This window comes from Protomyctophum bolini (assembly GCF_963924005.1).
Source record: "Protomyctophum bolini genome assembly, chromosome: 22".
Lineage (NCBI taxonomy): Eukaryota > Metazoa > Chordata > Actinopteri > Myctophiformes > Myctophidae > Protomyctophum > Protomyctophum bolini.
In genome coordinates, this window is record NC_137883.1 from 27,447,378 (window position 1) to 27,471,390 (window position 24,013).

General features: G+C 47.1%; 2 protein-coding genes across 4 annotated transcripts in view; one reads left to right on the forward strand and one right to left on the reverse strand.

Annotated features, from left to right (window-relative positions):
* Positions 1–516: 516 nt before the first annotated feature.
* LOC308310364 (chondroitin sulfate proteoglycan 4-like) overlaps positions 517–24,013 on the reverse strand; it is a 30,139-nt gene continuing 6,642 nt past the window's right edge. For 2 of the 3 annotated variants that reach the window (XM_080756697.1, XM_080756696.1), the window contains exons 3-25: positions 22,548–23,702; positions 21,174–21,632; positions 20,772–20,893; positions 20,445–20,553; positions 18,531–19,859; positions 17,416–17,508; positions 16,266–16,642; positions 15,001–15,151; positions 14,002–14,103; positions 13,345–13,518; positions 12,852–13,034; positions 11,791–11,967; positions 11,189–11,414; positions 10,618–10,749; positions 9,884–10,059; positions 9,030–9,237; positions 8,187–8,358; positions 7,666–8,017; positions 4,334–4,486; positions 3,642–4,049; positions 3,130–3,306; positions 2,119–2,512; positions 517–1,673 (exon numbers count right to left, since the gene is read on the reverse strand). In XM_080756697.1, the coding sequence (XP_080612823.1) occupies positions 895–1,673; positions 2,119–2,512; positions 3,130–3,306; positions 3,642–4,049; positions 4,334–4,486; positions 7,666–8,017; positions 8,187–8,358; positions 9,030–9,237; positions 9,884–10,059; positions 10,618–10,749; positions 11,189–11,414; positions 11,791–11,967; positions 12,852–13,034; positions 13,345–13,518; positions 14,002–14,103; positions 15,001–15,151; positions 16,266–16,642; positions 17,416–17,508; positions 18,531–19,859; positions 20,445–20,553; positions 20,772–20,893; positions 21,174–21,632; positions 22,548–23,702 (7,608 nt within the window). In that variant the 3' untranslated portion in view covers positions 517–894. The remainder of the gene's footprint in view (positions 1,674–2,118; positions 2,513–3,129; positions 3,307–3,641; positions 4,050–4,333; positions 4,487–7,665; positions 8,018–8,186; positions 8,359–9,029; positions 9,238–9,883; positions 10,060–10,617; positions 10,750–11,188; positions 11,415–11,790; positions 11,968–12,851; positions 13,035–13,344; positions 13,519–14,001; positions 14,104–15,000; positions 15,152–16,265; positions 16,643–17,415; positions 17,509–18,530; positions 19,860–20,444; positions 20,554–20,771; positions 20,894–21,173; positions 21,633–22,547; positions 23,703–24,013) is intronic. The other variant, XM_080756698.1, reaches the window with a different exon arrangement.
* Positions 5,773–6,729, forward strand: LOC308310417 (inosine-uridine preferring nucleoside hydrolase-like; the record flags this gene model as incomplete). The annotated part of the gene is made up of 1 exon (XM_080756760.1): positions 5,773–6,729. One exon carries the CDS (start codon positions 5,773–5,775, stop codon positions 6,727–6,729), a length of 957 nt encoding a protein of 318 aa, XP_080612886.1.

Consider the following 24,013-nt stretch of genomic DNA (forward strand, 5'->3'; position numbering starts at 1 on the left):
TGTGTTTGACGAGAATGGAACAGAGCCTTCATTTAGTATCATCGGTAACACCTGTGAAGGAAGCAGGGAAGGGGCTCATGTTCTTTGATTATATTTTCAATCCCATAGCTGGAGCGGTGGGGCGTTGCCATAGCAATCGGACCAATGTTAAAAGATGTCGTGGGACTCAACCATTAGACGGAGTATACATTGGGGTCCGTATATATACGGACCTGGCGCAAAAATAATTAAGTAAATGTACCTAGTTACTTTGCACCACTGGCATTAGGAGCAGATATACTGTAAGCATAAAGCCTGCTTGCTGTAGGGTGCAAATAATATCAAAGTAGAAGAATATGTATGCACTCCAACAGCAAATGTGAATGCCTGTGTGTGACATCATAAGTTTAACATGTATGCTAATGCTCTAAACACAATTCCATGTATTGTTCAAGTTGCAGATGGTATATAGCTACGTACACTGAACTTCAACTCAACTTTCACTTTATTGTCACATATCACAAGTTTACAGGTGTAAAAGAGTAGGTAGTTTGTACAGGTTTTGCAGTCACAAAAGGGTATAGAAAAGAGAAAGAAGCAAGGCTATAAGTCATATAATGAGACAACACAGTGTCTAATATAAAATGTCAATATACACCAAATATAATTCAATATACATACACCATCAAAAGGTGCAACATTGTGCTCATGACTAGGGTCTGAGTGAGTTGTGTTTTTGACTAAAAGGTAGATGTTGGAACCATATTTGTGAGAAAAGGGTAGACAAGAAGAATTTGTTTTAAAGTACATGCAGTGAGGTGTGGCTTAAGATGACCATTATAGACATTCAACAGCACCTTTATGCCGTATACCTTTTCACAACCAAGACCAACCTGGCGGGTTCATTGCAGTTCTTCAAACCCAGTACTGGTTGTCACTAAGAGTTGGTGAAGCAGGCCGCTCACAACCTCTGGATCCTGGACTAACTGTTGTACAAGCATTGCCATCACCTGAAACAGATCTATTATCATCATCATAATCATCATCATCATCATCATCATCGTTGCAACCGGTTCCAACAGTACCACATAATATACTGGCGACGGCATCAGCCTCCACAGGTCTCCATACGGCGGGCATGGCGGGAGACAAACTCACCCTGTGCTCTAAGCCTAGGGGAACCATGGGGGAGTTCGGGCAGCTGCCGGGGCCGAGAGGGGTGACCACCACGGAGGGCATGGCCACGCTGCGCTCAGGCCTTCCCAGATAAGGGCTGCCCTCAGGCCTGCCCAGATAAGGGCTTCTCTCAGGCCTGCCCAGATAAGGGCTGCACTCAGGCCTGCCCAGATAAGGGCTGCACTCAGGCCTTACCCGATAAGGGCTGCCCTCGAAGGGCAAAGGCACCGCCGCGAGCTCCTGGATCAGGCGTAACCGGGCCCGTTTCTCCCTGCGATGGCGCAACACCAGGATCAGGGCCACGAGGATGACAATGAGAAGCAGGCAGGCCAGGAGGGGCAGGATGATGAGGAGAGGGTCCGAGGCAGGACGAGGGACCTCAAAGTAAACGGGCGGCTCCGATGGAAGGTCTGGAGGGTCGTCTGGAGGGTCCTCCACTAGGACGGGAGGAAGCGGCTCCATTTTCTGTACTGCTTTGTTTGCACCTCCTCCACCCCTCGCTCTTCCTCCTCCTAGGGCTGTCACCACCGTGGCATTTAGTGAACGATGAATAAGACAAATAATTGTGATTAATGATTTAATTTGTGTGTTGTTTTATTTTGCATTGGATATTAAAAATACAGTAGCAGACATACAAGCTCACAGCACTGCAAGCTTAAAGTACATTTTGTTTGAACTACGGTACTAATTTAGAAGGCATTTGTAGAATCGGTCTCAGGTCTTAATGGTTTACACACCCCATGAAGCCTTGAATTTAGTGAGGTTTTATTTGTTTTTATCACATTCCTAGACTCCTACCGTCTCCTACTGACCGATGACCCGGTCATCAGATTATTGGCTTAGGAATGCAACAAAAACAAACCAATCTCGATGAATTCAAGATATTACAGTCATTATTCAATAGTTATGTTTTTCTTTTGGCATTGCGATCACGCAATTGTGTGATAATTGTGACAGGCCTACCTCCTCCACTGCTGTTCACCCCACGGTTGTTAGACTTCAACTTGCTCAGCGTTCTGTTGTTTGATGCTTTCTGCGAGCCCATGGCCGTGGACGAGCCTCGTCCTCGACCTCGTCCTCCCCCCGCCGTGGTCCTGTTCTTCATCTGGTGATGGGGCAGGATGGTGAAATGAAGCTCTGCCTTCGCCGGCTGCACGTGTCCCGCCTTCACCAAGAAGACGAACGAATCGTGGCGCGGCTCGAGGGGGGCGTGTCCTAGCGCCGTCGCGGTGAGGTTCACGATGTTGCTGGCGGTGTCGTCGCCGATGGTCTCCTCGATGGCGACCCGGCCTTGAAGCACGTCCCTGAACGTAAACGTCCTCAAGACCTCCGACGCCTGCTTGATGTCAACAGTCACCTGTGAGCATTCAGCCATAATATGCAGTAAACCATATACACCCCACGCACGCACACACACACACACACACACACACACACACCAAAAATCACAGTGACAAATTAAAATTGTCAATAGTATTCCCGTGTGAATGGGTGAATTCTGATCGTAAAGCACTTTGAGGTAGGCTTCATTTGATGAATGAAAGATACAATTTACTAGACAATTCTAATGTGCGGTTGCCCTCGACAGTAGTCTAGCTTAGCCAGATGACCTCTGCCTTCCGATATTACTGTACATCTAAATTCAATGAATGGGGTAACACTCGTGGAAATAACAGTACTGCAGAACCAATGCAAAGACTTTAGGATATTCCTTCATACTATTATGATTTTCAAAGCACAAAGCTTACCATGGGTTTGTTAACGCCCATACATTGAATAGGAACATCTGAGGACCTGAGCACCTCAATGTAAAATTGCCTATTTTGTCCATGTTTTCAAAATAGCCAATTTTACCTTAAGGTGCTCAGATGTCCCTATAGTGCCCACCTAGCCTTTTAACCCACAAGACTATAACCCCAGTGCAACCGTAGCAGTTAAAACATACCAAACACCAACCTTATTATTTTGTCTCACCTTGACCAGTTTCCCATGTTTGGGAGGAGAAAGGACCTCAAACACGGGGTCTGCGTGGCTGACTCTAGCCAGCTCTGAGGCATCTATCATAGCCTTGCTCAGCTTCACAGCCACACCGCTGGGAACACGCACCGACCCGCCCAGGTAGACCAGTGGCTGCACCGTCACATTCACCACCTGCTCCATGCACGGTGGTTCCATTTGGGGGGGAAAAACCCATAGTGGAGGGGAGGGGGGGGGACGGGGGGGGGACGGACGGACGGACGGACAGACGGACATTTTTTATTAACCACTTAAAAAAACGATGGAGCTTGCACGGAAATGCACAAGTCACCCACTACTTTACACCTTCAAACCTGTAATGTGACACTAGAGTTGACTCTGATGCTGACTAAGCCCTATAAAAGATCGTGAAAATAGCAGATCTACAAGCTCAAAATGGCCTAATTAGTGTCAATTTGGGGGTCCTTGAGATGAAAAAGTGTGGGAACCACTGTTCCACTGTACTGTACCTGGTCCACCAGCGTGTTATACACCACGCCGGGGGAGGTGGCGGACACCGACACCGTGAAGCTGTCCTCGGACGCGCCGCGGTCAGTCATGTGGTAGACGACGTGGCCAAACTGCACGTCCTCGTGCCGGAAGGTGGCGACCTTGCGGTCGTTGATGATGATGCGTCCGTGCCGCGGGGCCGCCGTGACGGCGTAGACGACGTCGGCGGGCTGCTGACCGTTGGTGCGGGCGGCCAGGTGAGCGGGAGTCAGGACCACCGCCACGCTCCTGCCCTGGACCAACGACAGGCCGCTGTTGTTGGCCATGGACACGGCCGCCTGCGTCACCATGAGCGTGAAGAGCTTATAGAGCGGGCCGTGGTGACCGTCGGTCACGTTGAAGTAGAACACTCCCGTGGAGGGCTCCCCCTAGTGGTGGGAGGCGGGAAAGCACAAAGAAAATACATAATGATATGGATGGCTATTATTTAAATTATTATTATTTATCATAAACACTATAAAAGACCAATTGCCGTAGATCTATGGCAACGGTGCCAAATGTGTTAATGAATTTATGTTATTACCTCCACACACTCTCTAACCACAGACAGAAATGATCTAAGATTATTCGTGTTTTGCCAAACATTTGACGGCCCATTTTCAATATCCTCATGGGCCCACCAGTAGTCCCCGGACCACAGGTTGAGAAACACCTTTTGTATGAAGTGCAGCCTGCCGTGGTTGACGTCATACTGGGTGAAGGAGGTGACAGGCTCTGGTCTCGCTCCCAGAGTCAGGTATCCATTGTTGGGCTTACTGATCACGCTATAATGCAGTTCCTCCGGAGGGGTATCGTGGTCGTCAACCTGCAATTGTAGGAGAAGTTACTTGGCCATTGACCAATTAAACCCAAAGCCCAAGAAGACATGAGGCCAATTCCACAAATGTCCTCTAAATCCTAACAGTTCTCAGAAGAACGAATGTTGCGATATCAGTTTTGTATTTGGCCCCCGACCACAATCTCAAAAAGAGTTTGTTCTTGCCCTCCTTTTCACCCATCTATTTGAAATAACGCGGTGTGAGCTTGTAGATCAAATGTTCGCTAGGTTTGTTATACGTTGCAGGTAACACAGATGAGCTTGCAAATATGAACACTATCCTGCAGAATGTGAGACTGTACTGCACAAACATCTCAACCAGGCCTCAGAGCTCCCCCCAGTGGGCCGCAGAGGGACTGCCCAAGTTGTAACAATTTAATCTGAGACATACTTTTTGTTTTACACATTTCGATTTTGCAGCCACTTATGTCATATCTTAATAAACGGATGCTTTTAACTAGCACAGATATGTGCCAATTAAGTAATTAACAGTGATTTGCAGGCCTGTCACACCAATTTGCACATATTTTGAATGTGCTGAAGAGTGAAGACCAGTAGTTCATTTTGCTTCCGTGCATTATGGAAGCCTAATGACGTTGACCTACCATTTTGCAATGCATTTAAAATAAGATTTAGTTAGTTTAGTTGAATATTATATTAAGCATTTCACATTACTTATATACTCTCAGTATTACAATTATTTTAGTACATGAGCCCTCCCAGTTGGGCTTGAGTTACAAAAGGTTGAGATTTGAGAACCTCAGCTATAGACTCTGTATTGTTCTGTTTTGTTTTGACTCTGTTCCACTAGTACAACCAGATCCGACACCATTCTGTTCTGTTCTATTGTAATAACTATAGGCCCAGTGTGAAGTCAGTCGGATCAGCGGCTCTCCAACAACAAATCACACGTATTTATATCAGCAACACGTCATCTTACGTTGTCATTTAGTTCCCTAAACAAACATTAAAGTCCATAGACTTGGCTGGCAAACGATTCACGTCATAAGTGCTCTAAACAAACATTAAAGTCCATACACTTGGCTGCCATATGATGTAATCTTCAAAAGCCATGCATTGGAGGGGCTAGCGCCCAGTCTATGCTAGCGCCCCACAAAAACAATAAGTCATATATGGAGATCCCCGATGTCATCCATAGGATTTCATAGACTGGCCTCCTAGTATATAGTTGACGTACAGTAGGCCAGCGCTGTCAACAGAGGTACAACAAGTAAGACTATTTGATGTCTGTTGAGTTTGGATGCCCAGAAGGAATGAAGAAGCTGCTGATTGACGTGGACACTGGCGTGGACGACGCCCAGGCCCTTATGATAGCCATGGCCGCGCCCAACGTGCAGGTCCTGGGGATCACGTGTACCCACGGCAACACGGCCCTGGAGAACGTCTGCAGGAACACGCTGCGCGTTCTCAAAGTCTGCAAGAGGATGGACGTCCCGGTTTACCGTGGAAGCTCAGAACCCCTGCTGGGCCGCGTCCGCCGCGCCGCCGACTTCCACGGGAAGGACGGGCTGGGAGACGCCCCCGACCCGGAGGCGCCGGGCCTGGAGCTGCTGCAGAGTGAGGGCGCCGTGGCGGCCATGATCAGGATGGTCAATGACGACCCTGGCGAGGTGACTCTGGTGGCCACAGGACCGCTCACTAACCTGGCCCTGGCCGTGAAGCTGGACCCATCCTTCCCAGAGAAACTTAAGGCACTCTATTTAATGGGAGGCAACACCGAGTCCAGGGGCAACACTACAGTGTGTGGGGAGTTTAACTTTGCGGCGGACCCCGAGGCTGCTTACATCGTATTGAACCAGTTCTGCTGTCCTACCTACATCGCCAGCTGGGAGTTCGCCTGCCATAACAACCTATCATGGTCCTTCTGTGACACCTGGTTGGCTCAAGACACCGAAAAGGCTCAGTTCATGAAGAAGATCTTCAAACACACCATGAAGGTGTGTTTGGAGTTGGAGCGCTTCCAGAAGGAAATGTGTGCAGGAGTGGGCTTCACCCCCTGTGACTGCTATGCCATAGCTGCGGCTATAGACGACACCTTTGTGACGGACAGTGAACAGGTTGCGGTAACGGTGGAACTGGACGGTACCAACACCCGAGGGATGATGGTGCTGGACTATCTGGACATGCTTAAGAAGAAGCACAAGGTCTCCATCATGAAGAAGGTGGATCTGGACAAGTTCAGAGCCATGCTGATGGGCGCACTACAGTAGGATGTAAAATAAAGTCATTCCTACTTGAGCCCTGTCTGAAATGACATTTTCAGTTGTTGGGGGTTAAGTTGGGTCAGTGTTGTTGGGGGTTAAGTTGGGTCAGTGTTGCTCATTCACTATCCCCACCCAGATTGTTTTCCTGACGCTATGAAAGATCAATCCAACTTCCCGTCACAAGCACGCTCTGCTAAACTTATTAGGCCAGTGCTTTTCTAAATGCGGGCCATGGCCGCCAGTTGGGCTTATTACCGTCCGACTTCAAATTTGCCGTGCGCATCGGTAAGGACTCGAGGGAGTGCGCCGATTCGTTTGATATGCGGTTGTTCAGAAGCCGACCGATGCACATACATGGGGACAATGGGGGTAACATCAGGGATCTCCGTATACAGTATGGGCATAAAAGGGACGAGGAATGACATACATGGTTCTCTTTATAGGGGAACTAAAGGGACAGGGGGTACTCTGACACTAAGACTATGGTTCTCTTTATAGGGGAACTAAAGGGACAGGGGGTACTCTGACACTAAGACTATGGATCTCTTTATAGGGGAACTAAAGGGACAGGGGGTACTCTGACACTAAGACTATGGATCTCTTTATAGGGGAACTAAAGGGACAGGGGGTACTCTGACACATCTTTAACAAAGTGTTCCACAATAAATACTGTAAAACAATCACACTCGTGTGAACTGGCACGAATTACATCATCATTTTCATTAAACAAAGGCTTGGCTGGCCTATGGCATAATTTCAAAAAGCCATTAGAGGGGAAAGCACCCATAAAATAAAGAAATAAAATAAAACAATAATAGAAAAAATAGCCTATGTACAAGCTCACGCTGCGTTGAGTTGAGTTGTCCATGGCATTGAACAATGTGTGAACCCCTGTTAAATGTATGTATGTATGTGTGTGTGCTTGGTGTCATGCTGGTGTACCTGAAGGTTCTCCGGGCCCAGTGTGACAGTCTCCCCCACTAACACCCTCATCGGGGGAGATTTGGTCCTGCTGAGTGGCGGCTGGTCATTGACGGGGGTCACCGTTATGTTGAAGGTGTCTGTCAACGCCAGGAGGTCATCCAGCTCTCCCGCGTCCGGAGACGAAGTTGAAATGGAATACGTAGGGAATGAGGAGGGGGAGGAGGAGGAGGAGGGGGAGGAGGAGGAGGAGGGGTCCAACGGAGCCACCCATGCCCAGAATGTGAAGCTGTCGTTCCTCGTCTCCGAGTCGTCGTGGGTGTATACGATGCCAAACTTTTCCAGGGTGTGCTGTGAAAACTGGAGCTGCTCCCTGTGTGGGAGAAAGTGAGTGTTGTTATACCACTGTCGCAAAATGACTTGCTCATTTTTATAAAAAATAGTCCCCAAAACTCGTCTTAATTACTTCGTGTCAAACAAAAATGTGGTCAATGGTCGTGGAATGAAAAGTTGTGAGAACCACTCCAAGTACAGTATGCTACCTGGTGAGGTTGTACGCCCCTGTCGTCAGGACCCCGTGCCGTGGCAGGGACGTCACATAGTACAGGAGCTGGTGCCTCTGTCGCTGAGGTAGCGGAATCCTTCCCAGGAGGTTGGAGGCGTCCAGCTTGGAGCTGTCGATCACAACCTTGCCTCCCTCTGGCACCACGGCACCTGGACATGATACTGACAGCTTCAAGGGATAGTTCACCCCCAAAATGCCCTTTTTTCCTATTACCCCATGGAGACTTGAATTCTTGTTTTTGTTTTGGTCACATTCCTAAGCCTAAACGTGAAAGTAGCCAATCTACAAGCTCACAGCTTGTTAGCCTCGGTCACAGCCTTACTCATCTGCGAAGAGAAAATAAGCCAGGTCACAACCTAAGGCAGAGACGGTATCGCCAGAAGTGTTGAGCCGGAACATCCATCAAATGTATTTCACCCGGATACTATATTTTTGGTACTATTTACGGTACTTCTGCCAAAATCCCACAACTTCCGCCCCAAAACACTCACAGCGTAGGTCTTGTCCAGCGTGACAGCTTGTAGATCGGATATTTTCCACTACTTTTGTGTGACACTCTTGTACGATGAGAATCAACTTTATTCTCACATCATGGTAGTAAAGTAAAAAATCGTGTGAAGTAAGGACTGTGTTCACACAATCCTTCAAAGCTGGGATTAAGGAGGCCCTCAAAAAGTGGGAGTAATTCGTCTTTGGTCATATTCCCCATGGCATTAATTTACAAAACAAAAACAAAACAACATACGATTTTGAAATATGGAGACTCAAGGTTTTTGCCCTACAGCAACGATTATGCTGTCATGGAAGCAGCAGGTCTCACCGGTATTGGTCTGCAGCTTGGTCCTCTGTCTCTGTTGCTGGTCTTGGTTTTGGGGGTGTGAACCGGCCTGGTACGAGATGAGGATGGTGAAGGCTTGGGGAGGAAGAGTGGCAGGCGGACAGGACACGGTGAAGGAGAAAGAGTCTTTCGCCGACCAGGCGACCGACTCCAGCTGGTTCTGGTCGTACCAGAGCGCTCCGTCATTTACCTGACGAAGGAGACAGATGGATCCAAAGACCAAGAGAGAGAAATGTGATGGTTGCATGGTGTTTCGTTATGTGTAGCTGTGGGTGGGCGCTGCTTGGTTAGGCATACTAACAATTGTTTTTGTTATTGATAAGGAACAGTAGACAGACAGGAAAGGGGGAGAGATGGGGAGAGACACGCGGCAAAGGCCGTCAGGCTCGGGAGTCGAGGCCGCGGCACGCCGTCCGGCTGGCTTGGCCCAGACGGTTGAGCTAACCGTCCGGGCCATCAATATTATTTTCAATGATTTGGTCGTTTCTGTTCTCACTTCATTTATTATTCACCTTGTGTTCAACAACAGGGTTCCAAATCTCTGAGAGTGTACAAATGGACCCTTACGCGTACATTTGGTTCCATTTGTACACTTTCAGAGTTATGCGGGTCCATAACAAAATCCATTAATAATAATAGTTAAAGTGCAGCTGCAAGTTAGTAAAATAACAATATAAATAGTAAGAATACAAAACAGTAGTGCAAAATCAATTCAAACTGTAAACTAAATCTCATGTGATGAATTCAGAATGCCATAGACATACTCGCCAATACTCGGCAGCTTTTCTGATACTGGTATCGGTATATGAACAACTCATATTTGCACAGGGACTTGCCATGTTCTGTGTGAACGTGGACACAGAGTGGGTGGAGTTGTCTGGTAGTTTAGTAATCAGACGGCCCAGTTTAGGGGGAGAAGTCACCACAAACACCACAGAATAGTTTCCTTTGGAGTCTGTGTTGTCATTGATCGCCACCTGAAGTTCTCTGGGAGTGATGGGTGTCACAGAGCCTGTTGGGGAAAGCATGCAACAAAAATATGCATGTTTCAACAGTTCTAAAAACTGGCCAAAGATGTCTGTATTTTAAATAAATAAAATAAAAACAGTTTTGGATTGAAATGACTGTTCTTTGTTTTATTTTTGTATTGTATGGCTTGAACATGCCACATGAATTTGAACCGATGTCCATCTGGTCTCAACGTTGCCATCTAGTGTTTGATTCAGTGTTTGTGTGCTGTGTGTGGTGTGCATCATGCGTGAGTGCGTGCGTACGTGCGTGCATTCGTGCGTGCGTGAGTGTGTGTGTGCGTGCGTTCGTGCGATGGTGTAATGTAACTAAGTACATTTACGCAAGTACTGTACTACTTAACCACTTCAACCGTATACATTTCATCGTATACATTTCATACATCACATCTACTGTACAAGCTCACAATGTGTTGCAATGCTATCTTCAAAAGATTTTTATACATTTTAAAAACTTGTGAAATGGGACATTCTGCATAACGAGTACTTTCTACGTTTGGTGCTTTGTAACAGAGTATTTCTGCGTGCGTGCGGTACTGTACCAGGGTAGACTCCTAATGGCCTGTTTCTCTGCAGGGTGAGGAGCAGAGAGCGAGCCACTGTGCTGAAGATCTGACGAGGTGCAAAGTTCACCCCGTCATTGACCTGGAAGTGAAATCCACCGGACAGAGCACCTGTATGCAAATGTTAATGTCAACACATCGACCAGACAACGTCACATAAGAGCTTCTAATTATATTGTACTTTCTATTAACAGCTAACAGCTGTTGCTGCATGGTTTGTGTGAAATGGAATGTTAAATCATTGACTCTGTAAATTGTAGGCCTGTACATGCGTGCAAGTGTTTAGGACACTGTAGTACTCATATTCTACTGTACTGTACTGTACTGTACTGTACTGTACTGTACTGTACTGTACTGTACTGTACTGTACTGTACTGTACTGTACTGTATGTTACTTGTAGATTTTTCCCACACACCAAAGACAATAAGTAAAACTACTTATTTATTAGCACAAAGTTGACAATATTCTTTTTACTATATGTGACTATATGTGACCTCTGCCTTTTTAGCCCGGCAGCCAGAACACCCACAGTGTGTGTAGTTTTCTCACCACTGTGCTTGAACACCAGTTGTCTATTCAGGATGTGTATCTGGGTGAAGTTATTCAGGATGTGTATCTGGGTGAAGTTGAGGATGTGCCTGGAGGGGGCGCTCTTCAGGGCCAGGTTACCGTTGCTGGGTGGGGTGACGATGAACTCCAAATCCTCTGGCCCGGTGTCCAGGTCCTCCGCACTCAGGTCATCCACAGTTATCTCTGTCACTGAGCCAACCCATACCTGAGGAGAGGAGAGGAGAGGAGAGGAGAGGAGAGGAGAGGAGAGGAGAGGAGAGGAGAGGAGAGGAGAGGAGAGGAGAGGAGAGGAGAGGAGAGGAGAGGAGAGGAGAGGAGAGGAGAGGAGAGGAGAGGAGAGGAGAGGAGAGGAGAGGAGAGGAGAGGAGAGGAGAGGAGAGGAGAGGAGAGGAGAGATCTTGTAGATCGGCTGTTTTCATGATTTTTCAACCTATCTTCGTATAATTGGTCCTCACTAATGCTCATGATAACATGTTACCATAATGAGCATTAGTGAGGACCTATTATATTAGGTTAACGGATTCATAAAAAGAAAATCTCAATTACTCAAAAAATTAATGAAATTCAAATAAGTTGTTGACCTTCAGCGGCCCGTTGGCTGTGACAACAGGAGCCTCGTCGTTGACAGGTATGATGTTGATCTGAGCCGTGACCGGGACACTGTGCTTCATGATCTCTGTCTGGTTGGCCACAATAGTGAAGTTGTCGCGCACCGTGTCACTGCCGTCATGGACGTAGGAGATGTACTCACGTTCCACCTTCAACGCGGACCAGAGGAGAACAGAAGAGACAGGTGTTTCTCATGAGTCTACCAAATCTCGAAAATAGCCCACCTGCGCGCTCACAGTGCAATGCATTGGGAGCTTGTACTGTAGATTCATGTACATACTGGTATCTGTTGGTCTTATGCTATGTGTACAGCAGTGGTGCCCAAAAGGTATATCGCGATATGCCAGTAGATCACAAAGGCTGTGCAGGTAGACCACATGGTTATGGCCCTAAAGATAAATAAATTAAATACTAAAAAGCATTTTCTTTTAAACATTTGCCACTTATGAATTAAGGTGACTTGAGTGATTGACATCACTTCACAGCTTCTATAGCCCATAAACGTCAATAGCATTACAAAGTTACATACAGAAAATTAACAATTACAATTTCTCCCCTCTATGTTTGTAACGCCAGCACCGCTATTTGAAAGCCCCCTCAGGAAAAACTATTTTCAGCAATGAGACTTTTTTTTGGTAGTCAAAGAAGTGTCGACGCATAATGTTGACCATAATACTGTAGGCATTTAGCAGTCGCTCGCTTATCCAGAGCGACTTACACATGAGAGATCAAAATAATCTGCATGAGCATGAACTCTATTCACATAAATACAGTAGAGAGCAGAGACAACAGTGTATTATTGCCTCAAAGAAACTAGGATACCAGGTAAACAACACAGCGTCTTTGTAAACAATTATGTACATTTTAAACTACACACGGTATCAGATAAATGATAAGTGTATACGTTTGTGCATGTGCTTATGTGTGTGTGTGTGTGTGTGTGTGTGTGTGTGTGTGTGTGTGTGTGTGTGTGTGTGTGTGTGTGTGTGTGTGTGTGTGTGTGTGTGCGTGCGCGCGTGCGTGTGTGTGTGACCTCTGCGTGAGTGAAGGCAGTGATGGCCATGCCAGGTATCCTGCTGTGTTCCAACTGTCCATGTCTGGGCGCCATCACCACCTGGTACACAAAGTTCATCCCCGAGAAGTGACGACTGGTGACCTTGACCGTGTCAGAGGTCAGTGGCAGGGATGACCCCTCGTCCACGGTCAAGAGAGCCACCTGTCAACACAAGGCGATAAGGGATTATCAACCGATAAGCGGACATGATTGGCGGACTGTGTGTGCTGGACAGTAACAAGGTCTTGACTTCCATAATTCCTAATTCTCCATAGACATATGATGCACTGTTAAATTGTGAAATTAACGATGTTTACAGTTCACAAGAAAATTACAGAAAGGTCAAATATGGATGTTTGGTGTATAATTAATATAATAATGAATAGTATTATGTAATTGTAAAGCTAGTTATAGGCTCAGGTGTTTTTACGTAGCTAGATTTTAACAATGTTTTAAGAAACATATACTGTACCTGTAAGGGGAGGAGCAGAGGAATCACATCAATCTCCAACCTGATTGGCCCAACCTGTGTGACTCCGTTGCTGGCGTCCAATAGGACAGAGTCATTGGTGCGGCCTGGGTCCTGGTTCTGGTAGAGCACCGTGCCCAGGTTCACGTCCTCCTGGGTGAACGAGGTGATGTTGTCCTGGAGGGATTGATTCATTGATTCATTCATTGATTCATTCATTGATTCATTCATTCATTCATTCATTGAATATGTTAATAGAAAGAAATGCAAACAGAACGGGTCATGCGCGAGGCTTAAAAGGATAACACAAAGATGTTTTAGGGACCTGTTTCCACGTGTTCCTACTGTATGTATTCAATTCATGTACTGCATAAAACATAACACCAATATACAATATCATCAACAAATATCAAACACTAAATGGAACTGGGGGAGTAGGCAGTCAATGCCATCACCTTTTTATGGGAGAAGTGAGATTTACCTCCCCCTTTGGCTTCCTGAAGGAAGGATTTTCAGGCCGGTTTAGGTGATTCACATTTTTTAAGGGATGGGGTTGGCCCAAACACACCCACCTGTCCACCCATGTACATGTATCTACAGTATCTATCTGACCATCCATCCATCCATCCACCAATTACGAGACAGGTGTAAAAGACTTACCTTATAGTTCTCTCCAGGGTAAGCCTTCAAGATGAAACCCAGAGAAGGAGAGGTTTGGACAGAATAAACTATCTCTGAGGCTTGGCTGTCCTCGTGAACCACCTGGAGGAAAATAATTATTTAATACAAAGAATTAAAAAAAAAATTGAGTAATAAATTATAATGATAGAGCAGGGTTCCCCTGGAAGAATAAAAAAAGAAAGAAAAAACATTAAATTTTATTTTAGGGTCCCAAATGGGGATCATTATCCTATATGCATGTCAAACTGGGCATCCTTCAAATTAAAAGATGAGAATCCCTGCCATATCTTTTTTAAATGAATTCATTTGACGGCAGACTGCTGTGCGAGCGCTGGCGCTTTGGCATGGAATGAATTCTGTACAGGCCATATACGGAGCGTGTCTTGAGTGTACTGGGTTTGATGTGGTCAGATCAACATATGGAATGTCAGAAAAGATCAATTTTTCGGGGCTGTTGAGAACAACACCACTGCATACGTATGAGTTCAAGTTTGGTCTGCTCTCAAATTTGACTAATCAGTATCAAGCGCCTGCCAAAACGTGATCGCCCATTGCTCCTGTCAGCTAATGGTTCTCAAAATGGGATCCGGGGATACCCAGGGGGGTTATTCAGGTTGTTCAAGTGTGTCCCCAGCTAAATTATTGATAGTAAGGAGTAAGGACCATTACAGCTCTGGAACTATACACTCTGAGTTATGGGGTCTAATAATGCATAGCAAACTGGGGTATCAAAACGTTAAAATGTAACTGTAGAGGTCTTACACACCAGGGGCGACATTATTAAAAAAAACAATACAAACTTGCGTCCCGATTATTCCACATCAAACTTTGGAATGCCTCATTCATACAACATTCATCAGGGGGGGGGGGGGGGGGGGGGCATGGACTCATAGTTATTTGTGTCATAACACAAATAATGCATACATGAGTGCAAATTAAGTGTAAATGTGACCGTAACACAGTAGCTTGTCAGTGTACCTCCAAGTGTTGCCTGGTGACGGTGACAGACTGGCGGCCCTCCACCACCAGGGCGGCGTTGCGGAGCACCGTGGGAGGTCTCTGGTGGCTCTCCAGATAGATCTTCACGGTCACTCCAATGTCCAGCTGCACCTCTCTGCTCCGTCTGGGGCTGCACGGCACCATCGTGACATCACAACATTGTTTTGACCCATTCTAAAAATGTCTTCTACATCCTGACAGTTTTCTGAAAAAGCTATGTTTCTATGTCAGTCGTTCTTTGATTTTTCAAAAATAGCAGACCTACAAGATTGTAGCGTGCCACTCGGTGGCGCGCTATGAGCTTGTAGATCTGCTATTTTTCAATAGCTAAAGCATAACATAATGCTAATATCAAAAGGGGTTCCCGCCCAAAATGGTTAAAGGGACACCTTTTAGCAAACAGATATATGTGGGTCTGGGGTCTGTGTAATACTGTATGTGGGTTTAGATCATTTAGATTTTAGCAGTGTCCATGATGTCACAAACACTGGCTTCACTTCCTTTCTGGACTACATGTGGTCTCAGTAAGACACACCAAAGCATGATGGGAATTGTAGTCCAGGAAGGAAGTGAGCCCAGTGTCTATGACATCATGGACACTGCTAAAATCAAAGATATATCTAAAACCACATATTACACACATAAAGACCCCCAGGAAAGCGTTCTAAATCTTCTAAACGTCACTAACATATATTTTTTTACAAAAAGGGTCCCTGCAAAAGAAAGCCTTTTAGGCTTTTTAAACACAAATTGCATATGATTGATAACATGATGACTGCGTTGCTTGTAGACACAAATAATCCCAATCAGGCGATTATATCGTCGCTGTCATGTGGAAAACTCATATGTCCCAAACCGTTTCTTTCTAATTAGCCTACTATTTTTAAAACATTTAAAAATAGTGAAAACAGCCAACCTACAAGCACACAACGCCCGTGGCGTTGTGTGCTTGTAGATCTGCTATTTTCACTAACTAACTCTGTGCGACATGAAGTAGGGCTTTAATTTATGAAAAACAAAAGTGACAATTTGAAACTTGGAGCAAAGCGGTTTCTGCAATTTAAAATGTACAATTTAGGCATTTAGCGTAAGAGACTTACAGTAAGCAAGAACAACACAGGTTATACATCAAAAACATCATGAATCATACGTAAGCTTAAGAACTACTGTATGTGTATACACTCTGCGTATACCTTTCTGCCCGACAGCAATGACATGCAATGACTACACACAGATAGACCTACCTCCCCATCTCTGTCAGCACGTCGGCGATCCTCTCCCTTTCCTTGGCCCTAGCCGACACGTTGAACGCGTCCGCCAGCCGGCCGCTATCGTCATGGCGGTACGCCACGCGACCCGCCAGCAGGTCTCGCTGGGTGAACACCAGAGTGGCGTCGCTCGCCGCGTCCCCGCCGCCGTCCCCGCCGATGTCGCCGCCCAGGAAGAAGAGGACGCCGCATTTGGGCGGCAGGAACACCTCGTAGGTCACTTCCCCCGGTTCTCGGATGTCGAGGTTGGTGGCGACGCTGAGGTTGTCCGACAGCAGGGTCGTGACCCCGCCCCTCTGCACCAGAAGGCCAGTGTTGTTGGTCACCTGCAGGTACGGGTCCTGAGCCTTCACCTGGGATACATAGTAAAACAGTGGTTTGACACATAAAAAACTAATTTGAAATACAGAGAGTTGAGCCAGAAGGCAAAGCTTTCTGTCTACCGAGCAATCTTCCTTCCTACTCTCACCTATGGTCATGAAGTGTGGGTCATGACCGAAAGAATATGGTCGCGAATACAAGCGGCCGAAATGAGTTTTCATTGACCAGTGGCTGGCATCTCCCTTAGAGATATAGGGTGCTTCTTCGCCTGGAAAAGAGCCAGCTTAGGTGGTTCGGGCATCTGGTTAGGAAGCCTCTTAGGCGTCTCCCTAGGGAGGTCCTCGAGGCACGTCCCACTGGGAGGAGACCCCGGGGCAGACCAAGGCGCAGTTGGAGGAAACACATCGACTCACTGGCCTTGGAACGTCTCGGGATCCCCCAGGAGGAAGTCACTAATGTTGCCCTGGAGAGGGAAGTCTGGAGCTCTCTGGTAGAGCTGTTGCCCCTGCGACCCGACTATGGATAAGCGGTTGAAGATGGATGGATGGATGGAAAATTTAAAGATTTCCAGAAGTGGCCCATACTGTAACACCTATAGCAATATATGAGCTTTCTAGTGATGCGGGCGGCAGTGGCTCAAGAGGTGAATGTGCCTGTGAATGGGTGAATGTAAGACACTTTTTAAAGCGCTTTGGTAAATAGGTGCTATATAAATACACCACTTACCATTTATTTAGCCTTTTATCACCATTATGGTGGAATTTGCAATTTAGATATGAACAGATACATAAAATGTTGTTCTCACCTCCAGAAGTGTTGAAACGTAATGTTTCCCATCGGTCACAAACAGCACGAAACGACCAAAACTGACTCCTCTGTGGATGAACAGGACCTTTTTCTGAGAGCAGAGGAAAGGGTGCAGGCAAGTAAAGGAAATGACAGGTGAGGAAGGGAAGGAAAGACAATGTATTCCATTACAACACAGCATGATGGAGAGACAACAGGAGTGAGTGTGTTTTTGTTGTTAGGTACCCGGCTCTGTGTGTGTGAGTGTGAGTGTGTGTGTGTGTGTGTGTGCGTTTGCGTTTGGGGTATTAGAGAGCAGATAGATCTGCTGAAGTGATATTAAGCAGTTGAGTTTACACACACACACACACACACAGAGAGAGAGAGAGAGAGAGAGAGAGAGAGAGAGAGAGAGAGAGAGAGAGAGACAGAGAGAGGGAGAGAGAGAGAGGGTTTTCCTCAGAGCTTAGTTTGATTGAAAACGTCACTGCTGGTGCTGTAATAAATTCCTGGATCGTTATCTATTAATTATACCATGGTATTTGGTGCAGCACCCATCTTTAACTATTAACACGTGCATTTTCTTTCTTGGGTTTACTTTCTAAACTCTTGCAAAGGGTTCCTATGCTGTTAATCTTCCAATTGACACAAAGAATACACGGCAGGACCATACAGGACCTTTCGCGATCAGATCTATAGGCTATTGACGTGGCCATGAAGTGGTCAACATGTGCCCCCTCAAAGATGTGTGTGTGCATGGTGCCCCTGCCACCAAATAGAGTAATGTATGCTGGGGAATCCAGGGGGTCCTCAGCTAAATCGGTTAATATACCATGAAAATCAGTTCAACTTTGTTTGTTTTTTCAACCAAGCTTGTACGATCTGTACGAGCTTGTAGATCTGCTACTTTTGAAAAATCGTGAAAATGTGGCGAATTCTTTGAATATATATTCTTTCAGAGCAAACATATTTTCAGAGGGGGGGGGGGGGTCGGCAGCCAATTTCATATCATTTCTGGGGTCATTGACATGAAATCGTTTGAGAACCGCTGACATAGAAACGTAGGTTTTTCAGAAAACTGATTTAGACGACATTTTGTAGAATCTAGTCTCAGGTCTAAATGGGTTAACCAACCTGCTCCAGGTCGTGCTGAGTGAACTCGTAGAGTTTCTGAGTGGTGTCGCTGGCCAGCACCAGCTCCCCCAGGGGAATGCCCCTCCGCGTGTACACCAGCCACCCGTCCTCAAAGTCAGAGTCGTCGTCGTGGTATCGAAGATCGTCCAGCGTCAGCAGCCGCTGACCCTCGCGGGCCACCTGGAAAACCTTATCGACCACTCGGACGGGTCTCTGGTCGTTGACGAGCTCGACGGAGATATTGAAGGTGTACTCCGCTGCGTTCTTGTCCTCCTTCCGTCCGCCGTGCTTGAGTGGCCTGTAGACGGTGGCGCGAAAGGTGAAGGAGTCGTATTTGGTCTCGCTGTCGTCGTGCACGTACATCAGCCTCTCCTCGGCGATGTCCTGGTTGCTGAATGTCGTCAGGTTGTCATTGAGAGACGTGGAGTTGGAGAGGTTTATCCTCTTAAGCTGCCCGTAGCGAGGACTTGCTGTGACGGTGTAGTGGACTGCCTTGTTTTGTGCCGTGTGGACGAAGAGCACATCCTTGGCGATGACTTTGCTCTCTCCCTCCACGACCGACAGCCCCCGGTTCACCACGGTGACGCCGGACGATTCCACCACGATGACAATCCTGAAGTCGTATTTTGCCGAGCTGGCGTGTTTGGAGAACACCTTGAAGACGAACGAGTCCCTCGCGTCCTCCTGCGGCCTGTCCTCCAGTTCATATTTGAGCAGGCCGTCAGTGACGTCCTCCTGACAAAAGGTCATGTTTCTTTTGAGAGCGTTTTGGTTGAACATGAGCTGGCCTTTCTTTGGCACCGTGAGGAGCCTGAAGAAGAGGTCGCTCTCCGGGAGGTTCACTCCCTTAGAGACGGCATTGAGGTCCTCCGACGTCAAAACCTTCGTTCGGACGCCGTTCACATCCATTTTGTTACGCGTGACCTCGAAGGAGATCCACCGTACCGTGATGGGAAAAACGACTTCCTCCGAGGCCCAGGAGGAACCCATTTGGATTTTGCATTTGAATTGATCAGTGACGTTCTGCGTTTGGAGGCCATAGTAGGTGCTGAGGTATCTGATCCGTTCTTTCTCTAGAAGTTTCGGGGAAAAGGAGGCAGTGGGTTTCCACTCTCCGCTTGAATGCAACCTCTGGAGCTCGCCATACTGAGGTGCCTGTGTGACATCATAGCGTATTTCCACTAACTGATCAGCAACGTTGATCTGCACTGCAAGGTGATTGGTTGTGATGAGTGAGGCCCCGCCCTGGTCCACCTCCAGTCCAGTGTTATTGGCCAGTTTGTGTTGTAGTTCCTCTGCCATTATCCTCAGAACTACAGTGTTGCTCACCTGAGGAATGGAGAGTCAGATATTTATCATTATTCTAAAATAATCATCAAAACACTCAAGATGAATCATTAAATTAATGAATGAAGAAGGAAATCAGGCTGTTAAAAAATTACAAACGTACTAAAGGTCTTTACAAACGGGTAGCGATTAACCTGATTAGACCTGCGTTTTTGGACTGCGAAGTCGAGGGGCGACAACGCAAGAGTATTTACGTGAGTGATCACGTAACGGCTCGTTTCGTGCACACGTCCGCGACTGACTAGACCTGGATTCAGTTTTTTTACGCTTGCGTTGTCGCGCCCCTCTTGAGCAGACCTGGAGCTGACCTGTCTGCGTTAATCGATGGCCATCTGAAAGTACCTTAATAAAGTACTTCAATACCTTCTTACTCACGAAGATACTAGATGCTTCTGTCACATTATATATAATAATATTATGAGTATAATATAAGTATGTGTACATTGTGTAATAATTGCCAAAAAAAGATAGTAAATGAACTAGCTTGTTGGCAAGCAACAGGTTTTGTCCTGCATAACATGCTCTGTCCACAGTCCACCTTTACTTTGACCATGATGTTGAACTTACGTTTTGTCCATCGCTGACTCTGAGAGCCAGCCTGGATGTAGGAACTCCAGTGTGGATGAAAGTGATCTTTCCCTCCTCCAGGTCAGACAAAGAGAACACATTGATGGGTCTGGAAAACAGAAGAGGGATTATTTTACATAACATTTCACTTATTAACTGATCTGTCAAACATCGACACATTACACAACCTACCAGGTTAATAACCCGTCAGGACACGCAGATTGGTCAAATCACTCCTCAACTATATCTGCTATCTATATCAAATGCCGCTTGTGCCACTATTTATGTGCCAACCGCAAACAACCTGCCCAGCACCAGGATACCAACCTGCCCAGGCGGTCCTCATGCTCCAGATATCCAGCCTCAGTGCTGATGTTTCCCAGAGAGCTGAGCATCAAGTCTTCAGCCTTACTGTCTGGATCTGACACTCTCACTGTGTTGGTGGTCAGCTGTTTGAATGCACGCACACGCACGCACGCACGCAAGCACGCACGCACGTACACACACACACACACACACACACACACACACACACACACACACACACACACACACACACACACACACACACACACACACACACACACACACACGTTAGATGCTAGACATGGTAGTAAGTGACAAATAATGAAAGGTGCCATGCCTGTATGTGTGAACACACAAACACACACACTCACACACACACACACACACACACACACACACACACACAAACAGAGAGCAGTGTACCTGGCGTTTGGAGTTCTTCAGCAGAATGAAGAGGTTCCCCTCTGGCAGACTGAGCTCGGGGGGGTCGTTCACAGGACTGATGCTGATGTCAAACCGGACGGGAAAGTTTTTGTCCTTGGCGGTGTCAGGAAGCTCCTTACCGCTGGAGGACACCGAGAACAGGAAGGAGTCCCGCGTGTCCTCCGAGCCTCCGTGAGCGTACGTGACCCTGCCCTGCCACAGGTCCAGCATGCTGAAAGAACCCCTCTCCTCTATGGCAACGCTCCCCCTTCCCTCCACGTTGTCCTTCTTCTTCTTCTCCTCTTCATCGCTGCCCCCCTCCTCCTCCTCCTCCCCGGCCCTCGGCCCGCTGCGTCCCGAGGCCGGGGCGAGTGTCAGGCGGCCGCTGAGCGGCGGCTCCTCGATGATGAACAGCAGCTGGGATGGGTGAAGACCCAGCTGTCGTAGGTCCACGTTCACCTAGATAATTATAGACATGTAAGCCAAGGCATTTCAATTGTGTTTCTTTCTCTTCAATTGTTGCTACGATTTTGTTATTTTTAGTTGCTGTCCGTCTTGTGTTCCTTAGCCATCATTCATTTTACCCAGACAGAATTTGTCCTGCTATAGAGCGTCGCAGTCCCGCCCCCCCTACCAGGGCCCAGGAAATGATTCCCCGTTCATTTTCCTCATAGGCATTTCAAAAAGTATTTATTTAAAGACCTTTTAAGCCTCGTACAGACCAGGGCCCAGGAAATGATTCCCCGTTCATTTTCCTCATAGGCATTTCAAAAAGTATTTATTTAAAGACCTTTTAAGCCTCGTACAGAGCCAACTCTTGTCGTGACAAATCATGACAACAAACACAATTATTTGAACAAATAATTGGAAAGAAGAAAAAAACGGCAGGTTACAACACTTGTTTTTGTTGTTTTTCTTCTTTGAAATTATTTGTTTGGTCCAAAATATTGTGTTGTCATGAGTTGCCACAACTCGAGTTGGCTTTGTCCGCGGCGTAACCATCTTTAAAAAAAAACCTTTTGAAATGTCTATGGGAAAAATGCATTGGGAATCATTTCCTGGGCCTGGCGTCGTCATGAAAGGGGGCGGGACTGCGACTCTCTATAGTCCAGAGACCCAAACAGGACATTAACTTAATGAAATGGTGTGTGGCCACATAAAAACATACTTTTAACACTTTCTCTACACTTTAGAAAAAAATCTTCCTCCTAGTATAATAATAGTACCTGATGATCATGTTTGTTTGTTTGTATGTTTTTTTTTGGGGGGGGGGGATCACGACAGTGACGACACTCCATTTTTAAATATTTATGCTCTATAAATGTATGCTTAATAAATATATTTATTCAGTTGAGTTGTCTGACAAACACGTACCTTAATGTGCTTAGGTTCAAGTAGTGCTCTGCCTCCTTCTGTTACCTCCAGTGGTTTTAACACGAGGAAGTCGGAATTCTTCTTCCCGTCGGCACTGTCTGGACCGTCGCTGACCGTTTGCTGTTCAGTCGTGACGTCAGCCTGGGGCTGGTCCGTGGGGCTGGAGGAGGGCAATGCTTCTGGAAGGTCGGCGGGCTTACAACCCACAGACACGTCCTTGGTCGCGGCGGCGTGAGGGAGGCCCGTTCTCAGGCCGTTCACTCGGATCTCTCTCAGGCATCCTTTAAAGGATCCCCCGCCTCCCGCTAGCAAAGCTCTCGTTCCCGTCAGCAGCAGCCCGGCTTGCCTCGCCTCTCCCTGGGCTCGGTCGTCCAGGCCTCCCAGATAGAGAGGCCCTCTGAGCCGGAGTCCCTGGAGCTGTGGACCTAGGCTGGCGTTGGCCACCTCCTGTCCCACCGTGAGCTGGACGCTGTCGGGCAGGAGGCGCAGTTGGATCGGGTACCAGGTGTGAATCCCAGGCGGGAGCGAGCGGGAGCGCAGTTGTTTCTTGTTGCCCTTTTCACTGCCCACCGTGGCCACCACCTGGCCATACTTGATCTCTACAGCAACAAACCCTCCGCGAAGGGCAGAGCTGTACAGAACCATACCATTGTCTGCTTTGACTGAGGGGCGCAGCTCGCATTCAAAGAGCCCTTCCTCCTCTGGCACGTCCCAGGGCGCGCGCCGCATGAACGCTCTGGCGCTGTCAAAACTGACGGCGTCTTCTTCCGTTGCTGAAAACTGAGGGCTGCAGCCAGGAGAAACCTCGTGGAAGGTTTTGGTCCCAGAGTACGGTTTCAGGCTCGACAGCAGGTCGAGCTCGTTGAAGATAACCTCATCTATGCAGCCTCTGAACCCTGTGGCGTTGTGTCCTGTGGTGTGGAGGAGGTAAGGGCGAATCAGACCGGCCGACCCACCGACAAAGAGCCCATCCTGGATTCTGAGCTCCTGGTCGGGCCCCGGCATATGGATGCCGGTGCTGGAACTGCGATCAACAGTCATGGAGATCTTATAGTTGCCGTGCGTCAGTTCAACAGTGTGCCAGGCCATGTCACTGTGACGAAGGCCAGGCTCTGAGTGCAGCAAGCGCTCACCTGATCCCAAGTCCAAACGCACCTAAGAAGGGAGAAGTGGAATAGAATCGGAAGATAAATTAAGGGATTGAAGCATACGTCTTTTTCCTTTATCGTTATATTTTATCTAACAAAGAATTATAGACAGAACAATTAACAGCAATTAAAACAGATTTTACTAAACATTTCACAATAAAAATATTCTCCTTCCTTTCTCTTCAAGGTTCAAGGTAATCCTACATCCAGTAACACATCATACTCCGAAGGTAGCCGATCTACAAGCTCATAACGCATAGAAAGCTTGTAGAAAACGCAACACAAAGCGAGACGTCGATCAGTGTGTTCAGGTTTCGC